Raw genomic sequence first — 27,335 nt, 5'->3', positions numbered from 1 at the left:
CTATGCCAAGTTTGCGCTCAATTTCATCTATTTTAGGCACATAGATACACTGTTAAAGCACGCTCTTTCATTTTCATTGAGATAACTCATATAGTGACCGATATAAGCGGTACAAAGTCACCCGGAAATTAGAAAAACTTTATATTAGGTATATGGGTGCTCAGGGAAGTATTGACCTGATTCAATCGATTTTTGATATACAGAGTTACTATTGTCAGGAAAGGATTCTCTTTGAATTTCATTTGTGCAATATCGCATACATTAATCGATATTTTCGGTCAAAAACTACTATGGATACTGGGGTTCACATATTCGGAACCTAAGGGCTTGAACAGTTTTGATTGGATTTGGGAACAATTTCATCCCGTTAATTTAATTACTTCTTGATTTCTGTACTGGAAAGTGAAAGAAATAATTGGAATTTAAAATTGTGTCAAACCATCTCGAAGGTAAAATTTAATGTCTCTGGCGTATTTAGTTATTGATTTATTGCGCTTTTAGTAGTTTTTAACAGTACCGTTATATGGGAAGTTCTTATAATATTTTTGCTAGACAAATTTGGTTTCTGTGTCTTTTGTGGCTTAGAAGATATGTATGTACATCCTTGTATATTAAACTTATTAGTGGTCCCATATGCCAAAGTAGAGTTTTATATCTTAATTGATTTCTTAGTTCTTAGACAGACAGTCACTCAGATTTCAACTCGTCTTCATATTGATCATTTATATTGATACTAGTTGACCCCGCAGCCGTTGTCCTGCGCGAAATTATGTCTTTTGAATTGAAAATACAAAAATTCATATTGTGTTGATTATCATTTATTTGAGATTTTTCTACATTTTTTTTTCAATGTAATGCAGTTTGATAAACAACAATTTTTGGTTTCTGTTTCGGTGTACAGAAAAGATGGTTCTCCAACTCTTGAGCACGCCACGTATATTTGGCCGTGTGAAAATTATAGCATTTCCAAATTTATGCCACACACTCTGCGACTATCCTTGTGTCCTGTCGATTGTGATTTCAAATGCAATTTTCCCTGGAAACGGAATATGTTTGAACTGAAATGGCAAATCGTTAGAACTCAAAAGAAATGCGTAGAATCAAGCATTCTGCCCCATGTATTTGATAGGTGCAATCATATTGCAAACATTACAACGACAGATCCAACTTTGAGACGCAAATGATGCGGTGGCATACTAAGCCGCTCCAAAGAACTTATTTAGAAATTCCACTGAATAATTCACAGTATTGTCTTCATTGTCAAGACGATCGATCGATTTGTATGACCGCAAGTCTCCCGGAATTTGACTTTGAATCTTCCAGTTTAAGTCAACAAGATCGGTATTTTTGGCAGCTAATATTGCACATGCATTTAAGGAATCGTACTAACGATAATTTGTCCAATGTTCGTATAAACATTCCTGATGAGTCCATATTTCGTGAATTGATAAACGGCATATGGAATTGATATCAAACCACCGGAAGTATCAACCAGTATTGACCCATTTCCAATTCTTAGCGTATACGATGTAAAATGTCTTCGGCAATGTAATTTTTGGTCGTATCCCATAACTGACGCTAATTTGATGGCTGATCATCGCGAAAAGCGTGCGAACTTCATTCCAGTGATTATAATGTTCCAACAATTGTAATTGTAATTGTATGTATAATATCAAGGTATTTCCGAATAGAGCAAGTTCTCGCAAACGGTTCACTGACGAAAGTTGAGAAAAACTCGTAAATGTTAATTTTGTTGCTGGGGGTGTTTTCCCTGTCTGTACTGTATTCTCTGTGTTGAAATGGACTATTTGGTCATTCTCCAAATTAACTGCGAGACGCACAACAGTCGGAAAACGTTCATGAATCGCAAAAGTAAATATCATACAAAGCGCTTTATTGCAGTTCACGTATCGACCGTATCGTTCAAGACCAGTGACCGCCATGTTGCTTCCTTTGGTGACGTATTTACAAACGTATTTTATCGATTGCACCAAACTGCAATAGGCAACATTGACATCACTTTTGAATGTGAATTAGACAACAGTGGCGAATATGGTACTATCCATATGATGTCGACTTCGATGTCTTGTTAACTTCGATATTCACGCCTCTAAATTGAATGCTAAATGTTCTGCCATTGTCATCTGGTGAGCGACGCTGATACTCGTACATTGGATATCCATCATTTCTAGTGGATAGTGTTTCGTGCATTTATTGTCAGACATACAAACCGAAGTGGGATTGTGGTGTCCCCAAGGTCAATGTACCATATTGGTTTTCATCACTTCTTATAATACTGAATCTTTCTCTGCGTCAGGAATTTCCGCAGAAATGATTTCTTCAATTTGATCTGGAGTAACCACCATCCACCATCCAAAGAAGAATGTGTACGTGCGACAAACCTCTCTGTTGTCACTCAACATAGTACATCTAGCATCTAACAGCACCACATATACCTACATTACTCCAAGATAAAGTCCATGAAACATCGTAACTGTTGTTTGAAAAGTCGTGCTGTGTTATCGTGACGATCGCTTGCTGAATGACCGCGATCCATAATTCCGCACATATTTCATCGCATTTTGGGAGTACTTTTTGCCTTGCCTTGCTTGGGCTGCCATACGTTGATGGCAAAAAGAACGCCGACCTCTTCGTGGCTCCGTAACAAATTTCTATCTGCAACACACATAAAGTTTTCACTGAATAATTTTCAAAAATTTTTCTTTTAAATAGCCGGAATAAAAAAGCAAGCGTCCGAAATTGAACGATTCAAATAATTTACAAAAATATTAAAAAACAAAACAAACAAAAATTAAAAAAAATGAAAAAAAGTATATATAAGATTAAGTAGTCATTACACATATCGAGTTTTCATTGTTTTTAATATGTATTCTGCTATTCGGGGCGGAGACAAATCCAACGAATCAATAACCATGAAAATTGGTTCAGCAGATCTCGAGTTATAAGTGTCCGAACAAACCCATCTTTGTTTTATATATATACATAGATATACTATATAATCCTATATCTATCTCGCTTAGTTTTAGGTGATACGTACAACCGTTTGGTGAACAAAGCTATTATCCTCTGTACCAACACTTTACAAAAGTATAAAAATCGACCCGCTTTAATATATACATAAATGTACATACATATATGCATAGTATAGAAGAACTTATTGTAAATACGGCAACTGTTGCTAAACAAGCGCCCAAGTGTGAAAACAACAAGTGAAATACTTTTAAACAAGTTCAGATTAGAAAGGATGTCAGTATCAAGCGAGCTTGGTTTTAACTAACATGAAAATAAGGGCAGCAAATTTTAACTGACTTTAAAGAAAAGTCCTTAGAGCCTAACAGGTTGACCATGGTACATTCGATATAGAAATTATTACATAGATCTTAGTATTGCAAGGCTAAAGAAAGAAGTTGAAAACAGCAGAAAGAAATGCGAACCTAAACTCTGCGATGATTTAAACCCATTAGCAAATGTTTTGTTATAACCCTGTAAACAAACATGCTTGAAATGAGATCTACCAGTCTTCTAAAGAGCAAAGTATTATCAAAAAGATTGTGGTTGAGACAACAACAAGTGAGCTTTTAAAAATAACCAAATCATAAAATCTATGATGAACATATTTTGTTTTTGCATACTAATTTTTAATATGAAATAAGGTTGAAATTGAGAACAGAGAAATCATCCTTAATTGTTATATTGGGTAGTCGAAAAAGACTTTTCGTATTTTGTCAATAGATGTCTTTGCAGTCGTATATCTCCAGTGCTACCAATCACATTGTACCATACCATATAGTGTTGGAAAGTTGAGCTTTTAAGCTTTATTTAACCAAAAAAAAATTAAATTCGGGGAAGTTGAAAAAAAAGTTACAGCTATGTATAAAAAAGGGAGGAATGCCACGCAAGCCACCAATGAAATTTGTGAAGTTTACCGAGACGATGCTCTATCAGTTCGTGTAGCACAACAATGGTTCGCTCGCTTCCGTTCTGGAAATTTCGAATATAATGTCTCTAGCGGAAAAATGGCAAAAAGCGGTCGATCAAAATGGTACATGTTTGTTTATTCATTTATTAAAATATAAAAAAAAAAATAAGTTGATGTTTGATTAGAAATACGAAAAGACTTTTTCGACTACCAATATTTTGAACACCCAGAAGGAAAAGTCGGAATAAAATATATATATAAATGATCAGCATGATCATTGATATATCGGACTACTATAGCATATAGCTGCCATACAAACTGATCGATCGAAATAAATAAAGTGTTGTAAGCAATATTTTATATTTGTGAAGGGTATTATAGCTTGTGTGCAACCGAAGTTATCGTTTCAAATGGTTTGTGGAGTCATTTTGAGATTATTCTATGTTTTCTTTTCTTGTACATTGCAATAAATGTTTTATTTTCTTCCAATTCTTGGTAATAAGTCCAACTTCATATTATTCTAACGCAAGCCAGAGCAATATAAATATAAATAATATATACAAATTTGTTAGATTTAAGCTTTTTATAATAATTTTCAAATTCCAATTTTAGAGAGACACTTAGCCATATTTAGTGTATGCGCATGCAGCAATTAATATTTGGTTTACTGTTTTTTTGAATTCTTCCATATGCGAGCTGGTGTACACGTCTGTATGTGTATACTCCATTAACAAATGAACGGAGAGTTCGCAATATCGCGTGCAAAATTGCGAATATTCAATACAACTAATTGACCTTAACATAATTTATTTCTACACCTCAGTTCAATTAATAAAAAAATCGCTGCAGATTTTTCTTACTTCTATAGTTAAGTGCATAAGCACTAAAAACTTATATGATACGAGTATATGAGTATATACATATGTACATGCAAATAAGTGTATTGTATAAATTCCCTACGGTGCAATTGACTAGTTATAAATTGGTATGAACTTCCAGACCAACTAGTTAGTCAAAGTTTATTCCATACAATCTACTAGATCATGCACAAGTCCATTTATATGTATTCCCCGATGAAACTTAGTACACTTGTTCCACTTATACAGTGAGAGGATTGGTATTGGGCGGAATCGGAACATTGCCATGCTAACGAAATACTGTTAATTACAAATTGATACAGTTCTATATCTAAACCATAAATTAAGAAATATAACTGTAATTTTGTAAGTGGCATCTTAATATGAAGTAGCAGCTAATTATTCTGTTTCATTGGCGTAGACACCGCTTAAGCAGTTATAGCCAAGTTTACAACAACGCGCCACAGGTGCTAGATTTTCGCTGTTTGACGCCAATTGGAGATCCCAAGTGTAGCCAGGTCCTTCTCCGCCTGCTCTTTCCAACGGAGTGGAGATCTTCCTCTGCTTCCCCCAGCTGGTATTGCGTCGAATACTCTCTGAGCTGAAGTGTTTTCATCTATTCGTACGAAATGACCTAGCCAGCGTAGCCGCTATTTCTTTATTCGCTGAACTATGTCAATGTCGTCGTATATCTCGTTCGAAGTTGCTCATGCGCAAAGGACCATAAATCTTCCGCAGAACCTTTCTTTCGAAAACTCGTAACGCCGACTCATCAGATGTTGTCATCGTCTATGCCTAAGCGCCATGTAGCAGTACGGGGATGATGTGTGACTTATCAACCAAGCTTGCTGTAAATTAAAATTCCATCCGATTCTTTCACTTTTCGAAATCGGAGCAATATTTATTTATTTCTTATGAGTATATTTGTGTCAGCATGATCCTTGCAACAAATTTTTTGAAATACTTAGTCAATTGGATATAAATAAAGTTCTCTTTTCGGCGAAAAATATATTAATCTCATCACTGTTCAACTCCCATAATTTATCAAGAAAAAGTTCCCAAGGTGAGTTATTAAACTTTATTAAACTATCCCTAATAGATTGACGCCTCACAGTGTTGCGAAACCGGAATTTTTTGGAAATCATATTGCCTAAACTGTAATTTTAATTGTATCGATGAGAAACTTCTACAGATTGGTCAGAATGAAATCCCAAACAGAATGAGTGAAAAAAAAATTTACACCGAAAAAAATTGTTGGGTCAAATTTTCAACAAAAGTAAAAAAAAAAAAAGTTGTTCGAAAAATTTACAAAAAAAATGTATTTTAATTCTTCTTTTATTTCTGATAAATACCCTATGATTAGTTTTTTAAATAAAGTATAGGGTGGTCCGAACAAGAATTATAAACGTCAAATTTTCATGATTTTTCGATATTTGTTTAAAAACTCTGAAATTTTATATAAAACCAAAATCTATTTCATTTCTTATTTGAAAGGTGGCAATAAAAGCTTTAATTTGATACCGGTTTGAAGTCAATAGCTTCAGGTTTAAGAGAGTTATGCTCATTTTTGTGGAGTGCTAGAATAAATGTAGAATAAAAAAAATAAGTGATTCCGAGAATTTCCGTTCTATTTCTATGGAATAAATACTGAGAGTGATATACATACTAAAATCGCTATAACTCCCAGGAGGGCAGGTATGGGCAGCTGATTTTTTCACAGTTCGTTGAAAACAAATTATGTAACTTTTCTGTAGTGGTTTGGAACTGGGACTCTCTGGGACTTTTTAGATATTGCTTACCTAACCCAAATTTAAAGGAAAAATGGACCTTTAGTCGGGTTTTCGCTCTAAAAAAGGTGCATATGAAAATGTCTCAAACAACATTCCTTTGTTTTACAGAAGATACTTGTCCGAAGGCAGATTGTTTTTCCGAATCAAAATATCTGTCACCAAAATCAAATGAGATCATTTTGAATACAGCCCTGAAATCCCCTCTTTTCGTGAAAATTTTGTATATTTGACTTCAAAATCAATTAAAAATCAACGGGCCAACATAAAAATAAGCTTTATGTGTTTTTTGTTTACTTGGAATGTCTGTGACAAAATTGCATAATTAAAAACACTGAAAAAAGTAATCGGAGAAAAGTTACTTTTCCACTAGCCGCAACACAGTGCGCCTGCGAATAGTTCAGGTAAGAAATGTACTTATGTTACATTCATATACTATACTTCACCTCAAAATTTAAAGTTTTCAATAGCGCAATTGCGTAACATTTATATTATATCGAGATCGGACCGAACTCTATACAAATAAATGGTTTCTAATCAGAAATTTGTCTTGCCTTCTTTAGTCCGACTGGGAAAATCCTAAGGCCTAATATTATCTCTACTAAACCGTATCTTTTAATCTGTGGTCAGGAGGTCGATCCTGCAAAGATTTTCCGTGTTGTCTTGTTTTCAAAACAAACACTGATCGAACTGATAAAGGGTCTATATGAATAAAGTTCAAAGAGCCACGTTGCGTGAATTTTTGATAACCCAATGATCTCCAAAATTGATGTAATTAAATTAGCAATGAAATGTTGTCGGTGCTTTATACCCGTGACAGACATGTAGTAACAATACCATACATAGTAAAGGTATCATGGTATTCTGTTTACTACGGTGATGACACACATGGCAATATAGCAAACTCAAATACTGGCTTTGTTTCATATAATGCCTTATATATTTCAAAAAAATTTTAAACCATAAATATGTAGTTGTGTGTGTTGTGAAGAAAATAAGTACAATTATTTCAAATACTGTAAACTTAATCTATTTTCATCGCGAAAAAGCGATTTGGCGTCTCTCTAAAATCCGCGCATGAAAGGAGGCATTCCCTGCTTTTCCGGAGAAAAACTGTGAAAATATTTGTTTTCCATTAATTTAAATTGATTTTTTAAGTTATTTTGACAGAATATTTCGAAGAGCTTTTGTGTAAAAGCTTTTAGCAAAATTTGTACATTGCTCATATGGTATTTTGCTAGTATTTGGAGACACATATATGGTATTTGTACCATATATGGTATTGTTAATACATGTCTGTCACGGGTATTATTGACCAAATCAAATCGGCAATACTAAAAAATATGGTACACAAATATAATCATCAATAGAAAAAATCTCTTCCGAAACTCTTTCATATTAATTCATAAAAATTATATTCAAAAATACTTCCACAACACGTTGCACGCATAAATACTACTTACTCGACATGGAGCTTTGTGAACCAAAAAATAGACTTACCTCGAAATAATTTAGTAACCAATTTAGCTCCAAAACTTACGACCTCATTCATGGGAAGGACTTATCTTTGATAATTTTGCCACTTTGTGCTACCCTCGATGGAATGGAGAAAATCAGGTTGAAACCACGCCAATAAAAGCGCATAGTTCCAAACTATGTACTGCAATTCAATATTTGTCTGAGCCAAAAACACAAAATTCACTGCATAAGCAACGACATCGAAATGACACTTCGTATAATAAATAGGCTTAGATCGTTCCCTAGCCCACTTATACATAGTATGGGCAATATATGGTTTTATATCGAACGTAACAATTTTTAAGATGGATACGTTTTTGAAAGCGGCATAACTTTTTATTATGAAACAAGTATGATGAAAACCTGTGCGACCTTTGTAAATCCTAGCTTTAGCCGAACGACATTACTAGATATGCTGCAGATAAATTTAGACTTTGTATCTTTGTAACCAAGAAAGAAATTCCCTAATAAAGTATTCTTTTGAATACATATATTGTTAGTATATTATCTTTTATTAGAATACATATATTTACCCACATTGCATTAAAGCTTAATACCGTTAAACGCCTCCAAAAAAATGATGCCAATGCAACTCAAACAAAAACGTCAATAAACTAAAACCCATACCAACCCCATATGCCAACCAAACCCATTGGAACTCTTTTAGTGTGAGTATCTCGTGCTTTTTCACAATACTAAGGTCCTTCAGAGTGAAACGTCCTAATCTGACCATAAGAAAAAATGTGATATCATACCAATGACTTAGTAAACCCGATTCACGTGAACGCAAATAGAAATCACTCAAAAGGTCTTTGTAAATGCAGTTCTCGCTAATGGGCAGGCTGAGTAGTGAGCCCTTCGTGTAGTAAAGATTTTCCGACAGGCGAAATAATGGATGTGTGAAATACCGTTGGCGATGCTCAATAATTGGCCAAGCTAGGGACTCAATCACATACCCATAACGAATATCCATTTTACGCATATTTGCCTGATATTCATCGATTGTTTTTACGATGTGAAAAGTGTCGCTATTTTCTTTCCAAAAATCTTCGCCACGATAAAATTTAACATCCGATATAGCTGGTTCGGCAAGTTGTATTTTCACATTACGTTTCGCGGCCTCACGAAAGCTTTCAATCGGCTCTTCGTGCGGTGGTACCGTTAGCCATTTAACCAGATTTGTTGAGAAGAAATTGCCCAACATGCCACCGAGTAAAAAAATTAATATAAATAAAATGCGTCGACTTAAACATTTAGCGCGTATAGCGGTAGATTGACAGAGCAGCCCACGTAACAAGTTCAGTTCCCAGGGAATTATAAGCAGTAATATTGCGGTGCGTTTCCAATGTATGCCTTTGCACACCAGTTTTATCTGCACGGCATTAACAAAGCATAACAACCAAATGACGAAGAAAAGTCCAACTAAAACAGCGGGACGGAAGAATAATATGAAGAACTGATACGTTTCTAATGGTGGCTCTACCGGCATCATGGTAAGCCACTGAAAGAATTCAATCGGATAAACATAACCATGCACATTCATTTCCTTTAGTGGTGTTAACAAACTGGCGCCCACCTCGATTGAACCGTTACGCGCCGCTTGCCGGATCTCTTCGGCGTAAACAGCATGTTCGGTAGTAGAATTATAGTTATCAGGCAACCATAACTGGAAATTATATCTCTCGGCAAACTTCGCTATGAAATGGCCAATATAACCGGCTATATAAAGTGCACCGCTTTTGCTCACGTAAAACATTGTATTCGGTTCAACTTGGTCCACCAAGATGTTCAACTTTGTCTTCGCAACGTCGGCCAGTCGATTCGGATAGATGCTTGTGCTGTTGCGCATATCACGTGTTTCCAATTCGAATTCGGGAAACTGATTGTACGAATGATAGATGTGTGTATTGGCGAAGTCCCGATGTACGAGTATTACATTAACAAATTTCACTTGTTGGCAGTATTGAAAAAATGTTTCGATTGCCGATAAAGCGTTAGTGGTGAAATTCCTATTGTATATAGCCAAAATGCGTCTTTTGCGTAAGTGTTGCAAGTCTTCAGCGAATTTCAGCAAGTAGTCCTTATCGCTGAGATGCTGCACGCAAATTATCGGCAATATCATGCTATTACCAGTACCCCTTACATAGCCCGAGTAACTCTGGTTCCATTGTAGGGAGGGCAGTGCAAAATTCAACGGTAAGTCTTGATCCACACAATGTAGTGGCTGATTTCGAAGTAGGAAATAACCGTAAAACCGTTCCTCCATTTGCAGTATTTGAAGTAAATCTCTGAAGCCATGTGTGAAATCGGCTGAACTCGACTCAGTAGCTTGAAAGTTATCAAAATTAATATGTATCCTAGCCGCGCATACACCGAAACTCCAACAAATGCACACAACACTATTGAAAAGCTGACACCACATAACTCTGGAAATACTAGAATAGATCATTGTTACATTGCGCTGTTGCTTTTATATTTCGAAACTGCATTTCATTGTTTGCTTTATTCTTATTAAATATTAACTTTGGCCCCACGTCGCCTGCGTCATGACGTGATGACTTGTAATTTTCTAATAACTAAGAACCAGACATCTCTATTTATATCTACAAATATAATAGATTTCGTCGGGGTTTATTCCCTTAGCACTCATATTGTGAAAATAAGTATGGAAAGCCAACTTAGGATAATATCCTTTGCGTAGCAAAAGCTCCGGAGTTTAATGTGCACATCTCCATTTGCATTGAACAAAGCCCTTGAGAGCACTTACGGGCAGTGTAAAAACGGATTAAACCCCGACCCCATATAAGGAGGTGTTTGTTAAAAACTATTAAAAGCGCGATAAGTGAATAACTAAATGTGGCAGAGGCACTACATTTTACCCCCCTTTCTTAATGTAGAGGGCTTTGGTGAAACTTTGAGCATGGGCGTTGCACCGCCCACATTTTGGTTAAATCACATACATATCTTGACACTTATTGGACCATTGACTGTTTTGTAATGGCTTCAATTAGTATTGTTTGACACCAAATAAAGAACAAATACACCACATTTAAAATGTTTTCTTTGATAAAGGTGAAAACACAAACCAAGCGGCTGAAAATCGGAAAAATGTGTATGGCCTGATACTCAGGAGTCAATTATGCGCAATTCTAGTCGTTTCTCTTCCGGTAATTTTGATGTCAAAGATACATCCTGCCCTAGAAGACCAAATGTCGAGAATATCAATAAAATAATGAAAATCGTAGATTTCGACCGTCATGTAAGCACTGTTTCAATTGCCCGAGAGATAAACATGGCACTAAAAACGTTTGGTAGCATTTAAATAAGACTGCATATAGAAAGAAGCTCGATGTATTGCTGACACACGAGTTAATGCAAGAACCTCATTAACCGAAGCTGCTCCCCTAAGACCAAACTCCTAACTCGGAATTGTACTGCTAATAACTGAACCGTTTGAAGTAAGGAGTAGTCCAGAAGTGCTAGTTTTGGCCAATAGGAACAACACCAAACAATAAATGGTGACTATAAAGATTGTTTTTTTAGACATTTGGTTATCAAAAAGAAATAAATTTAACTTTTAACCGGGTATAAATTGAAGCCCAGAGGCCCAAGTTTGGCCCACTTTTTGCAGCAATTGGCGCCGTATGTTAGCAATAACTCGTCGAATATTATCTTCCGAGACGACAATCATCTCACATAATCTTACAAAAAATAGTCCAGCGTTATTAAATCGCACGACCTTATATGCCACTCCACAGGCCCACGACGCGAGATAATGTGCTCAGCAGAAGCTTCCTTCAATAAGTTGCTTGTTGGCTGTATGGCATGCATCCATGCATTCATGCGCGCAAAAGTGATTAAATATTGCTCCATACTGTTCCCCATTGACTGTTACATAATGACCAACGTCACTTTTGAAGAAATATGGAAATCGATTTGACTCATTTCACGCTATGAAAAGCTAACGTGTGATCCAAGTAGATGTACTTCGTTCAATACAGATCACGCATGAGTCATGTCAAGATGTCATGCTATTTTTTTAGTATTGTTTGGCATTTCGTGATGGAAACTATCAACTTTATTATGAAAATTCACGTTCTGTAAATAAAGTATTTCGCGCGTTTCGCTCAACTTATGGTCAACATAATCGGCCTACTGAGCGTACACCATCACCTCTCATGATGGGCATTCATTATTGGATCATATACGACCGAATAGACCACGTTCGAAACGCAGTGAAGAAAATATAAAAGCCGAAGCTTAGAGTGTACACGAAGACCGTGGAGAGTCGATTCGGCGGCGTTCGCTGCAACTCGGACTGACGTATGGATCGGCTTGGCACGTTTTACGTCGAGATCTTAAATTAAACGCGTACAAAATACAACTTGTGTATGAACTGAAGCCGCTTGACCTTCCCAAGCTACATCGCTTTGCTCTATGGGCTCTTGGAAAGTTCCAAGAAGATCCGACGTTTTCGAGCCAAATTTTGTTCAGCGATGAGGCTCTTTACTAGCTCAATAGGTACATATGTACCATAAACAAGGAAAATTTACGCATTTGGGACGAAGAGCAAACTGACGAGACTCAAGAGCTGTCATTTCATCCAGAAAAATAACAACGATTTGGTGTGGTTTGTTGGCCGGTGGAATCATTGGTCCATATTTTTTCCAAAACTATACCGGTGAGACTATAAATTTGAAGTTTCTGTGTTTTATCATAAATTACTTAAAATTATCTGCATAACAAAAAAACGGAACCCATTTCAACCAAATTTTTATTCCATTTTAACATAACGTTATTCAGACTTTTGGTTTTTGAGATATCGATCTAAAATATTGGATACGTCCTTATCTCCCCGAGAAGCCAATGTCGGACCGCTATAGCATACGTCGATTGCCTTTTATATCTCGGGGTTGGGGAACAAAAACAAATATTAATAATCGGAAATTGCTTTTCAATATATTCTCTTTTAAGATCTATACACGTTTGCATGCGTTTGGAATCATTTCTCAAAGCACTTTGCCATTCTGATTGATGTATCTGAACTGAACGATCAAAATCGCGGCTACGTCTCAGATGGTCCATCCGTTGAGTCCACTTTTTGATGACTTGTCCGAGCATTTCGACTGGTAATGGTGGCGACACGCGTGATGTTTTGCTCCAAGGCCTGAAACGAAGCGGGATTGTCCGTATAAACTTTAGACTTAACATATGCCTACAGGGAAAAGTCTAACGGTGTGATATCCCACGATCTTAGTGGTCATATGACCGACCAAAAACTTGAAACTATCTGCTCATCGAGGTATTCTCTCAACAAATCCATTGATTGTACGATGTGTGGGAAGTGGCGCCGTCCTGTTGAAACCAAATGTCGCCGCGATCTCGAGCTTTAAGTATCAAATAGTCGGTTAAGATGGCGCGGTAACGGTCGCCATTGACGTTTACGTTCTCACCGACATAATTTTAGACGAAATATGGACCGATAATTTCACCCAGGGCCCACAAACCACACCAAATCATTGTTTTTTCTGGATGAAATGCCAGCTCTTGAATCTCTTCAGTTTGCTCTTCGGCTCAAATGCGTCAAAATGCATTGCTTGTTTACATACCCATTAGGCCAGAAATGAGCCTCATAGCTGAACAAAATTTGGCTCGAAAACGTCAGATCTTCTTGGAACTTTTTAAAAGCCCATAGAACAAAGCGATGTCGCTTGGGAACGCTTTTAATTTAATATCTCGACGTAAAATGCGCCAAGTTATTTGTGAAGGGTATTGTAGCTTTGGTGTAAGTGCGTTTAAGTTTTTCTTATTATTTATTATTTATTTTCCTTTTATTGTAGTTAGCTAACTATTTTGTTTAGTAATATGAAGCGCAATAATCTTGTATATAATTACTACTATTTCCTGTCGGAGATAGCCACTAAACATATAAAATGTAATACCTTTATAGGAAAGCCAAAATACATAAAAACGCCCATTTACATATACATATGTACATATGTATGTATATGGTCTCAATAGGTCACTTAAATTTTCATATAATATAAGTACATGTATGTACATGAGTACACATGTATGGTACTTAATTAGTTGTTTGTGGCTAAGAATAGCACGTTAATTATAATATTATTGTAATTGTAATTTGTTACATTTCCACCTTTTACATAATTATTTCATATACGTATGTGAATGAGTTCATCATTTTTTTGTTTTACCTTTTACTTTCAGAGTGCGAGATCAGCGTGTTTATCGGCTGGGCTTGCGTTGCACCGCCGTTTGGTTGGTTGCAGTCTTCTGTTGGATCAACGACCGAATGTTCTGCGACGCTTGGTCGGCTATTAATTTTCCATATCTGCATGGTTTCTGGCATATATTCATATTCATTGCTGCATATACGGTTTTAGTTTTGTACGCGTACTTCTATGTCGAAACCGAGTTGCCACAACGCCAACCGATGCTAAAGTATTGGCCTAAAAACGATTTCGAATTCGGCATACCATTCATATACATACGAAATCCGGGCATGACCATCAAGAGTGCCATCTAAAAAAAAAATAAATACTTATGTACGTGCGAATATACTTTAGTACATATATGTATTATATACAAGTATATAGCTATACATAATTAGTTGCACCGAAGATGCGCCACTTAGAAATTAGAAAGTAGACCAAAAAGACAAACTAATAAGTACATATGTTATATATCAATTTTACAACACATTTTTATTAGTGCAAAATTATTATGCATAAGTTTAAGCATGCATACATACATACACATGTATGTATGTATGTTTCCATATGTGAAAATAGCTTATAAGTATTACCTGTTGTAGCTGCGAAAGTACGAAATTATAGATTTAGCTGCAATAGAGAGTGTAGGTACATAAATATAAACTACATATGTGATGCCAAATTTAATTGTATTCGTCTAACACTTGGCAGTTGTAAATGAAAGCAATTAGTTTTTTCTAAAAATATCTGCCCACTAACAAGAATTACTATATTTTCCATATAAAGTTGCGGTGAATGTTTGAGCTTGTGGTTAAACTGTGCGAAAAGTGTCATCTTTATTTCTAATAAATGGCTTAAATATTGTATAAATGTGTTATGTAAAATATAATTTAGTTATAAATATTGAAAAGCTTTTTTTAATACCTAAGTTTATATGTTTTCAATTAGTATGCAATGTATAGCGTTGTTTTAAGAAATACAATAAATAATTAATTTATTTAAATAGCTTTTAAATTGTGCTCAAACCAAATACTAAATTAGTTTTTAACATTAAAATACATATATGTATGTACATATGTATGTATGTACTATATACATATATTTCTAACATCAATCTGATTGTAATCCCCAAACCAGCTTAATCTTTAATTGTAGTATGAGTTTCTTATATTATATCATATTATAATTGTATATCATTCAAAGCAGGATTGCGCGTTTTTTAATTTAAAATCATTTTTATTTAAAAACTAGCTTTTAAATTTTGAATTAAAATTGTTTTATTTAAAAACTAGATTTTAATTTTAAATACCAATTTCAAGTAGATTTAGAATTTTTAGTTCCGCTTTGGGATTAACAATTAGATATTCAAGATTTTTGAAATTAAATTTAAAATCTAATTTCAATAAATGGGCTTAAAAATAAAATTTTCAAATAAAAATTAAAATATCAATAAAGTTTTTTATTAAATTTATACAAAAATTAAAATTTTAATAAATTTGTTTTGAATTTATAATTTTTTATTCGAAAATCATTAAAAAATTTAAAATATCTTGAATTAAAAATCAGATTCTCTGAATCAGAATTATTTTTGTTTTTATTTTGTGAAATTAAGAAAAAATTAAATTTAAAACTTCTTGAATTACAAATTAGATATTCTAAATCACAATTAAAAATTTTATTTTCTTTTTTGAAAATTAAAAAAAATCAAATGTTTGATTTCAGATGTTTGGGATAAAAAATTAAGAAAAATGTTTATAAATTAAAAATTGAAGTGAGAGATAAAAAAAATATTTTTCAAATTGAAGATTTCAATAAAGGGCTAAAGAAGGAAATATTTACATATTTCTAATTGAAACACTATAATTAAAAACAACTAAATATAAATAAGACAAAATGTATCGAACTAGTTGAAATTTGTTTAAAAAGAAGCTTTCATTTTCAAAAGATAACCATAATGGTATAACAAAGTAATAGTAGAAGTACGCAAACGCAAAAAATCGTAATTTTTAAAATAATTACTCTTTTTAAATTTAATTATAAACATGAGTTTAACAATTTCTTGTTATTTTTCAATCCAGTATTTGTTGTAATTGATTGAAAACTAAAAAGAAAATGTTAAAACCGGACTAAAAATTAAATTTTTATTTATTTCTTTTTCTACCCGGTTTTTGGTACTAAAAGTCTCATATTTGGGATTTGGGGTAGCAAATTAATTAATTATTAATCAAATCAAATTTTAAGTGCTAAAACAATTATTCTTCAATTTTTAATTATATACTACATGAGTTTAAAATTTCCTTTTTATTTTTCAATCTGGTAAAAAAAAGTTATAAATTATATTTTGAATCCGGTTATTAGTAAAAATTTCAATTTTAGTTTTTAAATCCGGTTTTTAGAACCACAATTTTTTATATTTTTCTATCCTTTATTAGGGTATAAAAATTTCATATTAGACGCTTATAATTAGAAATTAAAAATAATTTTTAATTCATATTTTCGAGACTACAAAATGACATCAAATTTTAATTTGTAAAACAATTATGTTTATTAATTTTTAATTATATACATACATGAGTTTAACATTTCCTTTTCATTTTTCCGGCAAAATATTAAAAATGAATTTTTTAATTCGGTTATTAATAAAAATTTTATTTTTAGTTTTTAAATCCGATTTTTGAAATTACTTTTTTTTATATTTTTCTATCCGGTTTTTGGAATTAAAAATTACATATTAGCTGTTTAGATAAGAAATTAAAAATTATTTTTAATTCATGCTTAATATTATCTTATAATTTTACTATTTTTTCTAAAAACTACCGAAAAGAGTTTGATAGAAAAATCAACAATTAAAATGGATTGTGATATTTATTTTATTATTATTTTTACAAAAATCCCTTACACATATAAAAATTGTACGTAAATAATAACACAAAGTGTCTATAGAGCCCTCTTATTTATATTGTAAAATGTGATTTGCATCCCTTAAGTTCCTAAAGTTTATATTGAAGTTAACAAAACTTGTTATTCATTCTTTTAGTTAATATGACTAAAATTTGCAGTTTACTGAATAAGTTTTTTCAACATTTTAAAAAATTCATTAATTGATGTTTTACAATACTGTATGAGTGGTTTTGCAAATTTATGCACGCGGTTGGACATTTTAAGAATATGGAAATGCCAATAACATAACATTAGTTTTGCACACATCTGCATTCCTCTCGTGTTTTTTTGCAGTAGATAAAAAATTAAAACCATTTTTTTCAACTTTTGCTGCTTACATTTATAATTCGCCCATAAAACTATTTATATGTATCTGAGTCTAAAATTAAATGAAATTTAGAATATTGCATATATGTATGTATGTAATTTCAAAAACTGTTAACAATTTTAAATTTATCATAAAAATTCATATTTAACAATCTGTTTTTACAGAATATACATATATTAATTTACATATATAAAGATATCGTGAAATATCTTATCAACATTTCATACATTTCCGGAGCTTCTTTACTATTTTTCACAAGTTAGTCAATACAAAAAGCAAGCAAAAAGATAACAGTATTACCCACTCATACTTTTTTGATGAGATCACTAAAAAGAACATTTAAACAACAATACCATTTCAGCTTTTATAGAAATTTAGTAAGTCGGCACTGATAAATGATATTTTCGATAACATCAAAATTATAACAAAAAATTTGTGCGAAGAGATTTTTAATAATTATAAAACTAAACTTTCGAATTTTCATTAATTATAGAAAATAATTGTTACAACATGATTGTTTTTTAAGATTGCTTAATTGCATGGCAAATTATTCTCGCCTTAAACCACTGAATCTCTTTGACTACCATAGCCATCAATCATTCAGTTGTTTGTAGAATAAAATAATAATTTAACATTTAAAAGTTTTTAAAATTATTTGCACTATACTAAAAATTATAAAGACAAACTTGAGATGAAGTGGTGTTAGAGTTCAGTTTAAAATGTAAATTATATATTTTTCACTAAAAATTATTATTTTTTTTATATTTTATTATAATTTCTGTTATGAAATGGGTATAAAATAATAATATATCTGCTTTTCCATAAATAATTTCGCAAACAAATTAATTAAATTACTATCCGCTACAGGCCTCTTCTGCATACCAACTTAGTTGTTCAAAAAACCTTTCCTTTCGATATAAAAATTAAAGACATTTCCGACAAATTACATAAATGCGATGGAAATTTGGAATATCTTCCATAAAAATTATAATGATAAAGAATAAGATATTAAAAATAAATTCAGCTAATTTTTGAACTATATTTTCCATAATTTGTACTACCTTTCCATGTTTACAAAATCATGATTCACACCTATTAACATTATGCTATTGTAAAAGCATGCTTGAATATCAAAGTAATATACTCTCATTATAAATCTGCAAACAAATGCACTATACTTGTAGTATCTCTAAATGACCATGCAAATGTGGCTAACTTGGTTTTCAGGTTGCTAAAACTAATATGCTGAATGAAACTTTGTTAAAAAAATACCCAGAAACAGTATACGACACACGTATATATATATAAATATGCTATGCATATTTAACAGCTAACAAGGCACCTCGTACACATTTACTAGACTCTTTAATAGCTTACAAGTAGGAAAACAGAAGCAAACGGCTCGTGATGTAAACCAAATATCAATTTTACTAAGAATATTAAAGAAATTATACACACAAACATATAATTAGTAATTATCTATCAAATATATTAAATATATAAAAATATAAAATTAATTAACTCGATAATTAAGTTGTTAAAAGCGAAAAAAAAAAATAAAATTTGAATATGATTAAAATTTAGTTAAATAAGTAGCGCCAAATATTATATAATCACATATATACTTATGTAGGAATTTAGTAAACTTGTATGATATTTTTTTCTTATAAATTATCATTAAACTTTCATGTTTTCCTATTAGGTTTCATATTTTTGAAAATATTTCAAATTTTTACTTATCTGCTACATAATTTTTTTATTTTATTTTATCTTTTTCTTTGTTTTGTTTTATATATGTATGTATAAATCAAAGGTTGTGTTGAATTAATATTTAATTGTGAAATTTACAATTACCTCATCTAAAAAGACATGATGCATCTTTAAACGGTACGCAAGTGCTAGGACTAATGTGTTTTTTTTTTTAATTATTTCTGCTTAATTTCGCAGACAGTAATATAAAGGTAATTTTAAATTTATCAATTTCAAATCTACTATGTATGCCTGTTTATGTAGAATCAATGAAACTTTCAATAAAATTATATTTCTTCGTAATACAATTTTTCTACTTCGTGTTTTTATACCTTGTTGAGATAAGTCGATTTAGCCAGAAGGTCTATCAAGAAGAGCGACGTGTCCGTTCCCTGACAGTCCCGATTTTCATCTGGCCAAGGGCTGAAACAAAAACAACGTGATGAAATGAAATAAAACATTCAAATTTGTTAAAAATGGGTTCTGTTTTTTTTTGTTTTTTATGCAGGAAAATGTATGTCACTTATGATTTGAACCAGATGTCGGCCAATTGCCAACATGGTTCCGTTTGCATATCTCCTCTATAGTACGCTGAATGTTATCTTTGAGCTCCTCGAGCGTTGCTGGATGATTGGCGTAAACCTTTAATTTAACTTACCCTAAAAAAAAAAATAAATGCGTTAAATTGCATGATGAAAATACCGATCTGAAATTTTGTAAACCTTCTTTTCTCCCAAAGAGGAGAACTACCATAGCATAAAGCTTCCATACAAACTGAAGGATCAAAGTACACTCGTTGTATGGGGAACTTTTTAATTTGACGAGATATCTTCTTTAAATATGGAATGGATTTTTGTTCACGCCAATAGTACAATCTTGAAAGGTCGCCAAACAAACTGATGATAAAAATTCAGTCTTTGTGGGGAAAATATTTTCATTTGAGAAAATATTTTTAGAAGCTTTTGCATGGATTATTAGGGTTGCAAAGACTGCAATATTCGAACAATTTGTTCAGATCGGAGTAATATAGCATATTACTGTCATACAAACTTTACGATAAAAATCACATAGACGTAGTTGTGAAGGGTATTATAGCTTCGGTACAACCGAAGTTAACGTTTTTTCTTGTTTAAACTGTATCAGGTGAGTATAAAATCATCTGCATACAAAAGTACCTATATATATGCACATATATGCATCTATAGTATAGGAAGAACACAAAAGGTAAAATGCTATTATTTTTTACACAATAATTTAAACAAAGGCGGTAGAACTTTAACTTTTTTAACTTTAGTATTACATAACAGTAATAAGTTCTCCAACCTATTTATTTTGTTATTTTGTTTTGATGCTAGCGTGGCGTTTTCTAGTATGATTTAGATGTTTATTTCAATATTATGTAATTTTTTATAAATAGAAATAATAAAAAATAAAATATGCAAAATCATGCAAAAGCAATATTTAAAAAGATATTACTTACAAATAGCTATTATAAATTGTTTATAATTCAAAAATCCATTTAATAAATTAAACTAAAAAAAAATTAAGTTTATATAAAACAAATAATCTCAATAAAATATTTTATAATTTTTATTCGCTACTTAATCTACTTTCTATATTAAATATCACTCCGCAGAAATTGCATTTGATTCCAGTTGATCGTATTTTTAATGGAAGCAATGGCAAAACTTCGAAATTACATGAAATAAATAGTGAGCCACAGTATGAAATGATCAATTTGTCGTGGCGATTTGATTTTGCACACGTGCTCCTTGGACGTAAGCGGGCTGTTATCGCGCCGCAAACAAACGAATGTAATTAGTTCCACACTTTAATTGGTATCTAATAGGTGAAAACTCTGATCCATTGGTCGAAATTAGTCCCCACATCCATTTACCGAGTATTGAGTGACAGTATTTGAATATAAATATGTATAAATGAAGCATATTTTTTATTTTTCAATTCCCATCCCCGTGAACGTACATTTCTAGTAGAAGATCTTAATAAAACTAAAGTGTAGAATAATTTGGTATCAACACATTTATTTAAAAGCTTTGCTTTTATTGTTTTGCTAATGCAGCTAAAACTGGAGCTTAATCGAAAAAAGTATTTCCGCCTTTGGCCGGATAGAATCCCATGACACTATTCACAGAAGATGTGGAATCCGATACCAAATATGATACATAAAAATACTTTTTTTTACAAATAACTCCTCTGTTATATAAGAAATTATAATGTTCTACATCCTACTTATATTTCTTAATCATATATCAATAACCACTAGAGCTCATATTACAGCGCATTATTATAGATTAAAATCATCGATCAGCAATCTTTGATTATATGAATTAATAGTCATCTTGATCGAATATAAATTGAGTATACGTACGTAAGAAAATAATAGTATTAAATCTGAAACTGAAGCTATAGCAGAGTATAATCAATTATATTGCACTTACACGGCAAAACAAAGGAACTCATTGTTGATAGTTAGGTAGATAGTAGAAAATTAAATGAAATTATAAAAATACTAGATTTTATTTAATTTTATTTTTTAGTATTGTATTTCTCCTTAACTAACATTAATTAAATTCATATTCACAATTCAATTCGAGTCTTGTGGTCTCCAGGCAGCATTAGTCAGAATCAGAAGAGATGTTAGTACAAGAAGTTTTAGCTGAGCGTTTCATTTGCATGCTTTGGTAATAGCCATTATGATTGTATGGCCCACGATAACTAACTGAATTTTTATCAGTTTCATAGATCTTTACTTCGTACAAAAGTTCTGGACGTTTCAAATGTTGTCGCACATTATCCCAAATGTAAACACAGACATTCTCCGTAGTACTGGGCTAAATATGTGAAATGTTCTTTTTTTAACAAATATTATTATTATATTTTTAAAATACTTACAGTTTTTTTGAAGAAATCTACATCCAAGTCCAAATTTTTATGATCCAAATCCTTGAACACAACTCTGTCTAACGCAGTCTTCAATTCAGTAATATTCATTACCATCCCTGTGCGTATGTCAATAGGTCCACGCACTGTTACCTCAACTGAAAATAATGAAACAATACATCGTTCACCATTAGTACATACTTATGATGCCAAAAACTCAAAAAATACTTATACACATATTTTTGGTTTAGCTACACTAATTGCTCTGTATATACGAAAAATATTTGAATTAGTATAAATATAATATACTTGTAAAACTGAAATTTTATACGTCTTTTTCCTTCCAAGAAGCTGCTTGATGGGATTGCGAATGTCCCGCTACTTAAGTACAAAATTGCCGTACAAATTGCCCGGTCAAAATTCTGTCCTACTTTCTTATTTGACAAGAGACCTTGAAATTTGGCATGAATTATTGTACAAAGCCGAAGAAATTGAACATATTGGTTTGCTAGAGCAAAAGCTCTCATTCGAACTGACCGATCAAAATCAAGTTCTTGAAGGGAATCGGATTTGTGAGTGTATTCTAGCTTTGGTTCAACCGAAGTCAACGTTTTTTCTTGTTTTTACATATATGTAATTACCTGTGTAATTGTGCCCATGTCCGTTTATATGATTACACTTCCCAAACACTTCAGCATTTTCGGCGTCACTTAGATGTGGGCTAAAAAACAAGTGAAGGAAAAAATGATACTGAATTACAAACTATTTAAGGGGTATGTACATATATATATGTTTTAATACATTAATAATTAGTACAAACACTTGCCCTCAATTTCGAATTGAAGCCTTAAAAGTTATAAAATTACAATTTGCGGTTTATCAGAATAAACATGAAGTGCTCGTTTATATTTTCATGTGCATCTATATATTTACTTTGTATGTAGTATATTGAAGACGCGGCTTTAAATTGAGTGTAAATTACTTATAAGACGCTCATTTTATTATTGCCCCACTTACTTGTTTGTTTATTGAACAGAAAAAATACCAAAAGTCAATCATAAGATTGCTGTCGCTTATCAAGGTTAACATTTCGATTCACCCAGAACGTAGTAGACAGCTTCTACCGCATCACAAGCTACACTGCCATGAACATTATAGTACGTAGTACTTATCGAGATGTATTTTACATTTGTAGGCATTTTCTTTTATTTATTAATGTATATACTATATGTACGTAGCTATTTATAAATATATTTCCTTACCTGTGTAAACGATGGCAAGCGCTGAATGTTTCTTTGCGTGTAAGGAATGCAACAGGTTGCGACATTTTACTTTACGTTGATTTATCAAAAGCACTTCAGTTCACTGCGGTGTGGTGTGGGTAAAGCGGAAGTTGAGAAAATATTTAAATTTGTTATTGTAAATCCGCGCTGGGTGAATGCTGATGATGATTAAAAACAACAAAATTCCTAAAAATTTAGAGTAACACAAATTCTTCATTACTGTGCTGAAATTAAAAAACTATAAATTAAATATAAATTACCTGTATGTTAAAAACTTTATTTTTCTTATAAGAATATAAACTTTCGCTAATTGGAGAATTAGCGTACGAAAACAAAACTTGACTGTCGGCTGGAATGTCACGAATGTAATGTTGACGATTAGTAAATGAAGCTGCCATATTTATAAACGATAAGATTACGGTGCTGGTTCAAGGTAAAGTAACGACGGCAAATTAACATCTCACTCAACGGCAATAAAAAATACTCAAAACTAACGCACATTTATGATTGAATATTAAACTTTATTTGTCAGATGCAACAATATGTCCATTGCTGCATTTACGCATTTGGTGGAGGAATATCAAGAAAATTTTATTTTAAAATTTTACTGTGCGAAACGTGGTTTAAGAAAACTTCTCTTCTCAAGCTTGGATTGTGTTTGGAGTTACCGTATCGTTATCGCAGTTTTATTTACAATTTGTGTAATGATTTTTGACGTTTTGAGTGGAATACGCGATATCACTCAAATACAGAGAGTACAATTCGGCTGCTATAAAACTAATGATATACAAGTAATTACGTTATATGTATTTAGTGTAGGAATACAAATTAGAGTTTAAGCTAGTTACCTTAAAATTATGTACAAAACAACTGTGTGTTATACATAAGTGAAATGAGTGAAAATTACTATAAAAAAACCTATTAAAACTTTTTAACCGGGTGGTTGAAGATGCGAAACATTTTTATTTAGTTTAAACGGTTTTTTCCATTTTGATAGGCTCATAGACATTTTATTTCACAATTTGCATATAAGCCTATCATAATAGCATTATCATGAAATTTTATGTTTTTGTATCTAAGTTGAATGGTTAGTTTGATATCACTTTCAGTGTTTTTAAACAATTCCGTTATATGTTTTATTTATGTATATGTAGTTAATTCAGTGTATCCAATCCGCACTGCAAGTTTATGATGATGCATGAACGAGTTGTTGTACTTTATTTATTATTCTCATATTATGGGTCCGAAAGGAGTTTTGTTTAAGTTAATCAGAACTTAACCGACAGATGGCTACGCCATTAAGAAAACGGCACCGTTCCCCCCACAGTCTACGTAACCGGAACGGACCCGGATTTTTATCTGGCCAAGGATTGTGTCAACTCGATAGATTTCTGCCGCTACAGCAACAACAACAACTTAATGACTTTAAATGTTAAGGTTATGTTTAGTCAGAGACGGAAAATATTAGAATTTTAAATCGGTTTTTTGTCAGTAAATTCTTTTATTTAAAAAAAAGTAAAAACATAGCATCATTAAGTAAAGTTTTGACTTCAATAACTATTTTCAAAGTAATGGTTCTTTGGATTGATTCAGTTGCCACCGAAGCTCCTTGGGATGACTAATACTTGAAGATTCATCGAAAATTGATCGAAAAAAAAATTTGTAATTAATCTAGTGTCTTATTGAAGCTTTTTTTTAAAGGGGAAATTTATTTCCACATTTTCGCGAAAAATCAACTGTTAATTGTTCACTAAAAAATCGGAATTTAAGGGGGTACTCTCATGTGAACGCATACATTTTACAACGGTTTAGGAATTTTATTTTTATGCGACAACAAAATTCATTCATTTTAATTTTTTAATAAATTTTTATTTGTATTTTAAAATGTACAAAAAAAAAATTTTTTTTCGTTTTTTACATTTTTAAATATATATTTTTTTAAATCAAAGTAGTCTCCCAAAAAAAAAAGTAGTTCACTGGTCATGGTGATAGCGTCTGTTCATGTTGTCTGTAATAAAAAAATCGAATGGATTATTATTCAGTAGTTTTGCGGTTATCGTCCTTGCCAAATATAATCAATTTCATTAAAAAAAAATGTCGAACTTCAAAAAAAAGTCACGAAAATCTTATTTTTTTCGTTAAAAATCGTTTAAAAATAATATGAAAATATTTTCGAAAATAAACAATTCTGATAGGGACGATAACTATAAATGAGTAGAAGAAGATATGTAAATTTTAAAGCAATCGGTTGAATACTTTTTTTTAGGACTATGACAGTTTCAGAAAATGATGATTCGAGAAAAATGCGTTTAGAAGCGTAGCAGCTGCAGACTTGTCATGGCGCCTGGTAAACAGTCGCTTACGACACGCCGGCGACTATGAGCTGTAACTTATCAAATACTATGAATTTCGGTCTGAATTTTTCACAGCATGTTTTCAATAGGTTTTACTGTCAAAATATAAAAAAAAAATTTAATTATAAATGTACTTACTGCTTGCCAGATATTATACTCCGAACAGGCTATATTAAGTTTGATGCGAAGTTTGTAACATCAAAGAAACGTCCTATAAAATATACATACATACATATGTACAGTGAAATCCGGAAACCCGTCGGTTTGTCTTTAAAGCACGATTGTTACCGACAAGTGTAATTTTCTGCGGAAAGGTTTATTCTTTCACATAAATTAGTGCTCTGTACACGTTTTATAACAACTTTTAGTTTTTTTTAGTTTCAAAGTTTATTTCGTGTTCGTGCTTCGTTAAAGCATAAATATGCAAAATTAAAAAAAAATGTCCGAATTGCAAAAAAGTAATTTTTTTGCGAAAAGAAAATCTGACCATTCGGGAAATCAGTGATAGAGTTGGCTTCAGCAAGTCTACCATCGGAGAGTTTCTAAAAAATGTCGATAAAACCAGGTCTTTTAAGAGAAAAACTGGCTCTGGAGCAAAGAAGAAGACAAGTTCTAGAGAAGATCGGGTTATAAAACGTATCAGCTTGGGGGATCGCTTCAAAACTGCTGAGAACATTAAAGTGGAGTTATTTGAAGATGTCGGTATGGAAGTTAGTGCAAGAATTGTTCGTCGAAGGCCTCAAGAGGTTGATTTGAACGCTCGTCGGGCCGCCAAAAAAACACTTTTAACCTCAAAAATGCGTCAAAACCGTTTACGATGGGCAAAAGAACATCAAAATTGGACTCAACTCTCTTGGCGAAATGTAATTTTCTCAGATGAGTCCAAATTTAACATTTTCTACAGCGACGGTATGTCCTACGTGAGAAGCAGAACTGGTGAGCAGTTCAAGTACGAATGTGTTCAAAACCTGTTAAGCAGGGAGGCAGCCGAATGGTCTGGGGTTGCTTTTCCTACTATGGCCTTGGGCAACTAGCCCTAAGAGAAGGAACCGTTAATGGGAATAAGTATCAGGAGATACTTGAATGAAATTTAATACCTTCAATGGAGAACCACTTCTCACGAGCGGATGTCCTTATTTTTCAGGATGACTCTGCGCCCTGCCATCGTGCCAAAATAGTATGTAAATTTTTTTGTACAACTAGAGTTTATTGCTATAATTTTAATAACAAATTTTATGCTTATCCCTTTTTCTTTCTTTAAGGTGAAGAATTATTTATCAAAAATCGGGGTCTGGACTTTGGACTGGCCAGGTAACAGTTCGGATCTCAATCCTATTAAGAACCTTTGGTTTATAATGAAGGCTCAGGTAGCACAGAAGAGACCAAAGAATTTAGCAGCGTTGGATGGAATTCTCGCAGAAGCGTGGTATAACGGTATTGGAGCA

At 32.4% G+C, this 27,335-nt stretch overlaps 2 protein-coding genes across 2 annotated transcripts in view; one reads left to right on the top strand and one right to left on the bottom strand.

Annotated features, from left to right (window-relative positions):
• Window positions 1–15,544, top strand: part of LOC120769390 (alkaline ceramidase) — a 38,145-nt gene extending 22,601 nt beyond the window's left edge. Inside the window, exon 4 of the mRNA XM_040096360.1 lies at window positions 14,331–15,544. Coding sequence (XP_039952294.1) covers window positions 14,331–14,649 — 319 coding nt within the window. The 3' untranslated portion in view covers window positions 14,650–15,544. The remainder of the gene's footprint in view (window positions 1–14,330) is intronic.
• A 5,830-nt stretch (window positions 15,545–21,374) lies between these two features.
• On the bottom strand, window positions 21,375–23,884 carry LOC120769249 (6-pyruvoyl tetrahydrobiopterin synthase). Its single transcript, XM_040096151.1, has 5 exons — window positions 23,797–23,884; window positions 23,516–23,722; window positions 22,895–22,974; window positions 22,266–22,411; window positions 21,375–22,204 (listed from the first exon to the last, which is right to left on the bottom strand). The coding sequence occupies exons 2-5, from the start codon at window positions 23,578–23,580 to the stop codon at window positions 21,989–21,991; spliced, it is 507 nt and encodes a 168-aa protein (XP_039952085.1). The 5' UTR covers window positions 23,581–23,722; window positions 23,797–23,884; the 3' UTR covers window positions 21,375–21,988.
• Window positions 23,885–27,335: the final 3,451 nt, after the last annotated feature.

Source organism: Bactrocera tryoni, chromosome 2, assembly GCF_016617805.1.
Source record: "Bactrocera tryoni isolate S06 chromosome 2, CSIRO_BtryS06_freeze2, whole genome shotgun sequence".
NCBI lineage: Eukaryota > Metazoa > Arthropoda > Insecta > Diptera > Tephritidae > Bactrocera > Bactrocera tryoni.
The sequence above is the reverse complement of the archived record's forward strand: the minus strand, read 5'-3'. Positions and strand labels throughout refer to the sequence as shown.

Bases quoted from the DNA above. Each gene is read 5' to 3' on its own strand.
- LOC120769249 (XM_040096151.1), bottom strand. From the start codon at position 23,580: ATGTCGCAACCTGTTGCATTCCTTACACGCAAAGAAACATTCAGCGCT. The intron at 22,975-23,515 runs GTAAGGAAATAT...CTTGTTTTTTAG, and splicing joins GCTTGCCATCGTTTACACAG to CCCACATCTAAGTGACGCCG. The intron at 22,412-22,894 runs GTAATTACATAT...CATTATTTTCAG, and splicing joins ACATGGGCACAATTACACAG to TTGAGGTAACAGTGCGTGGA.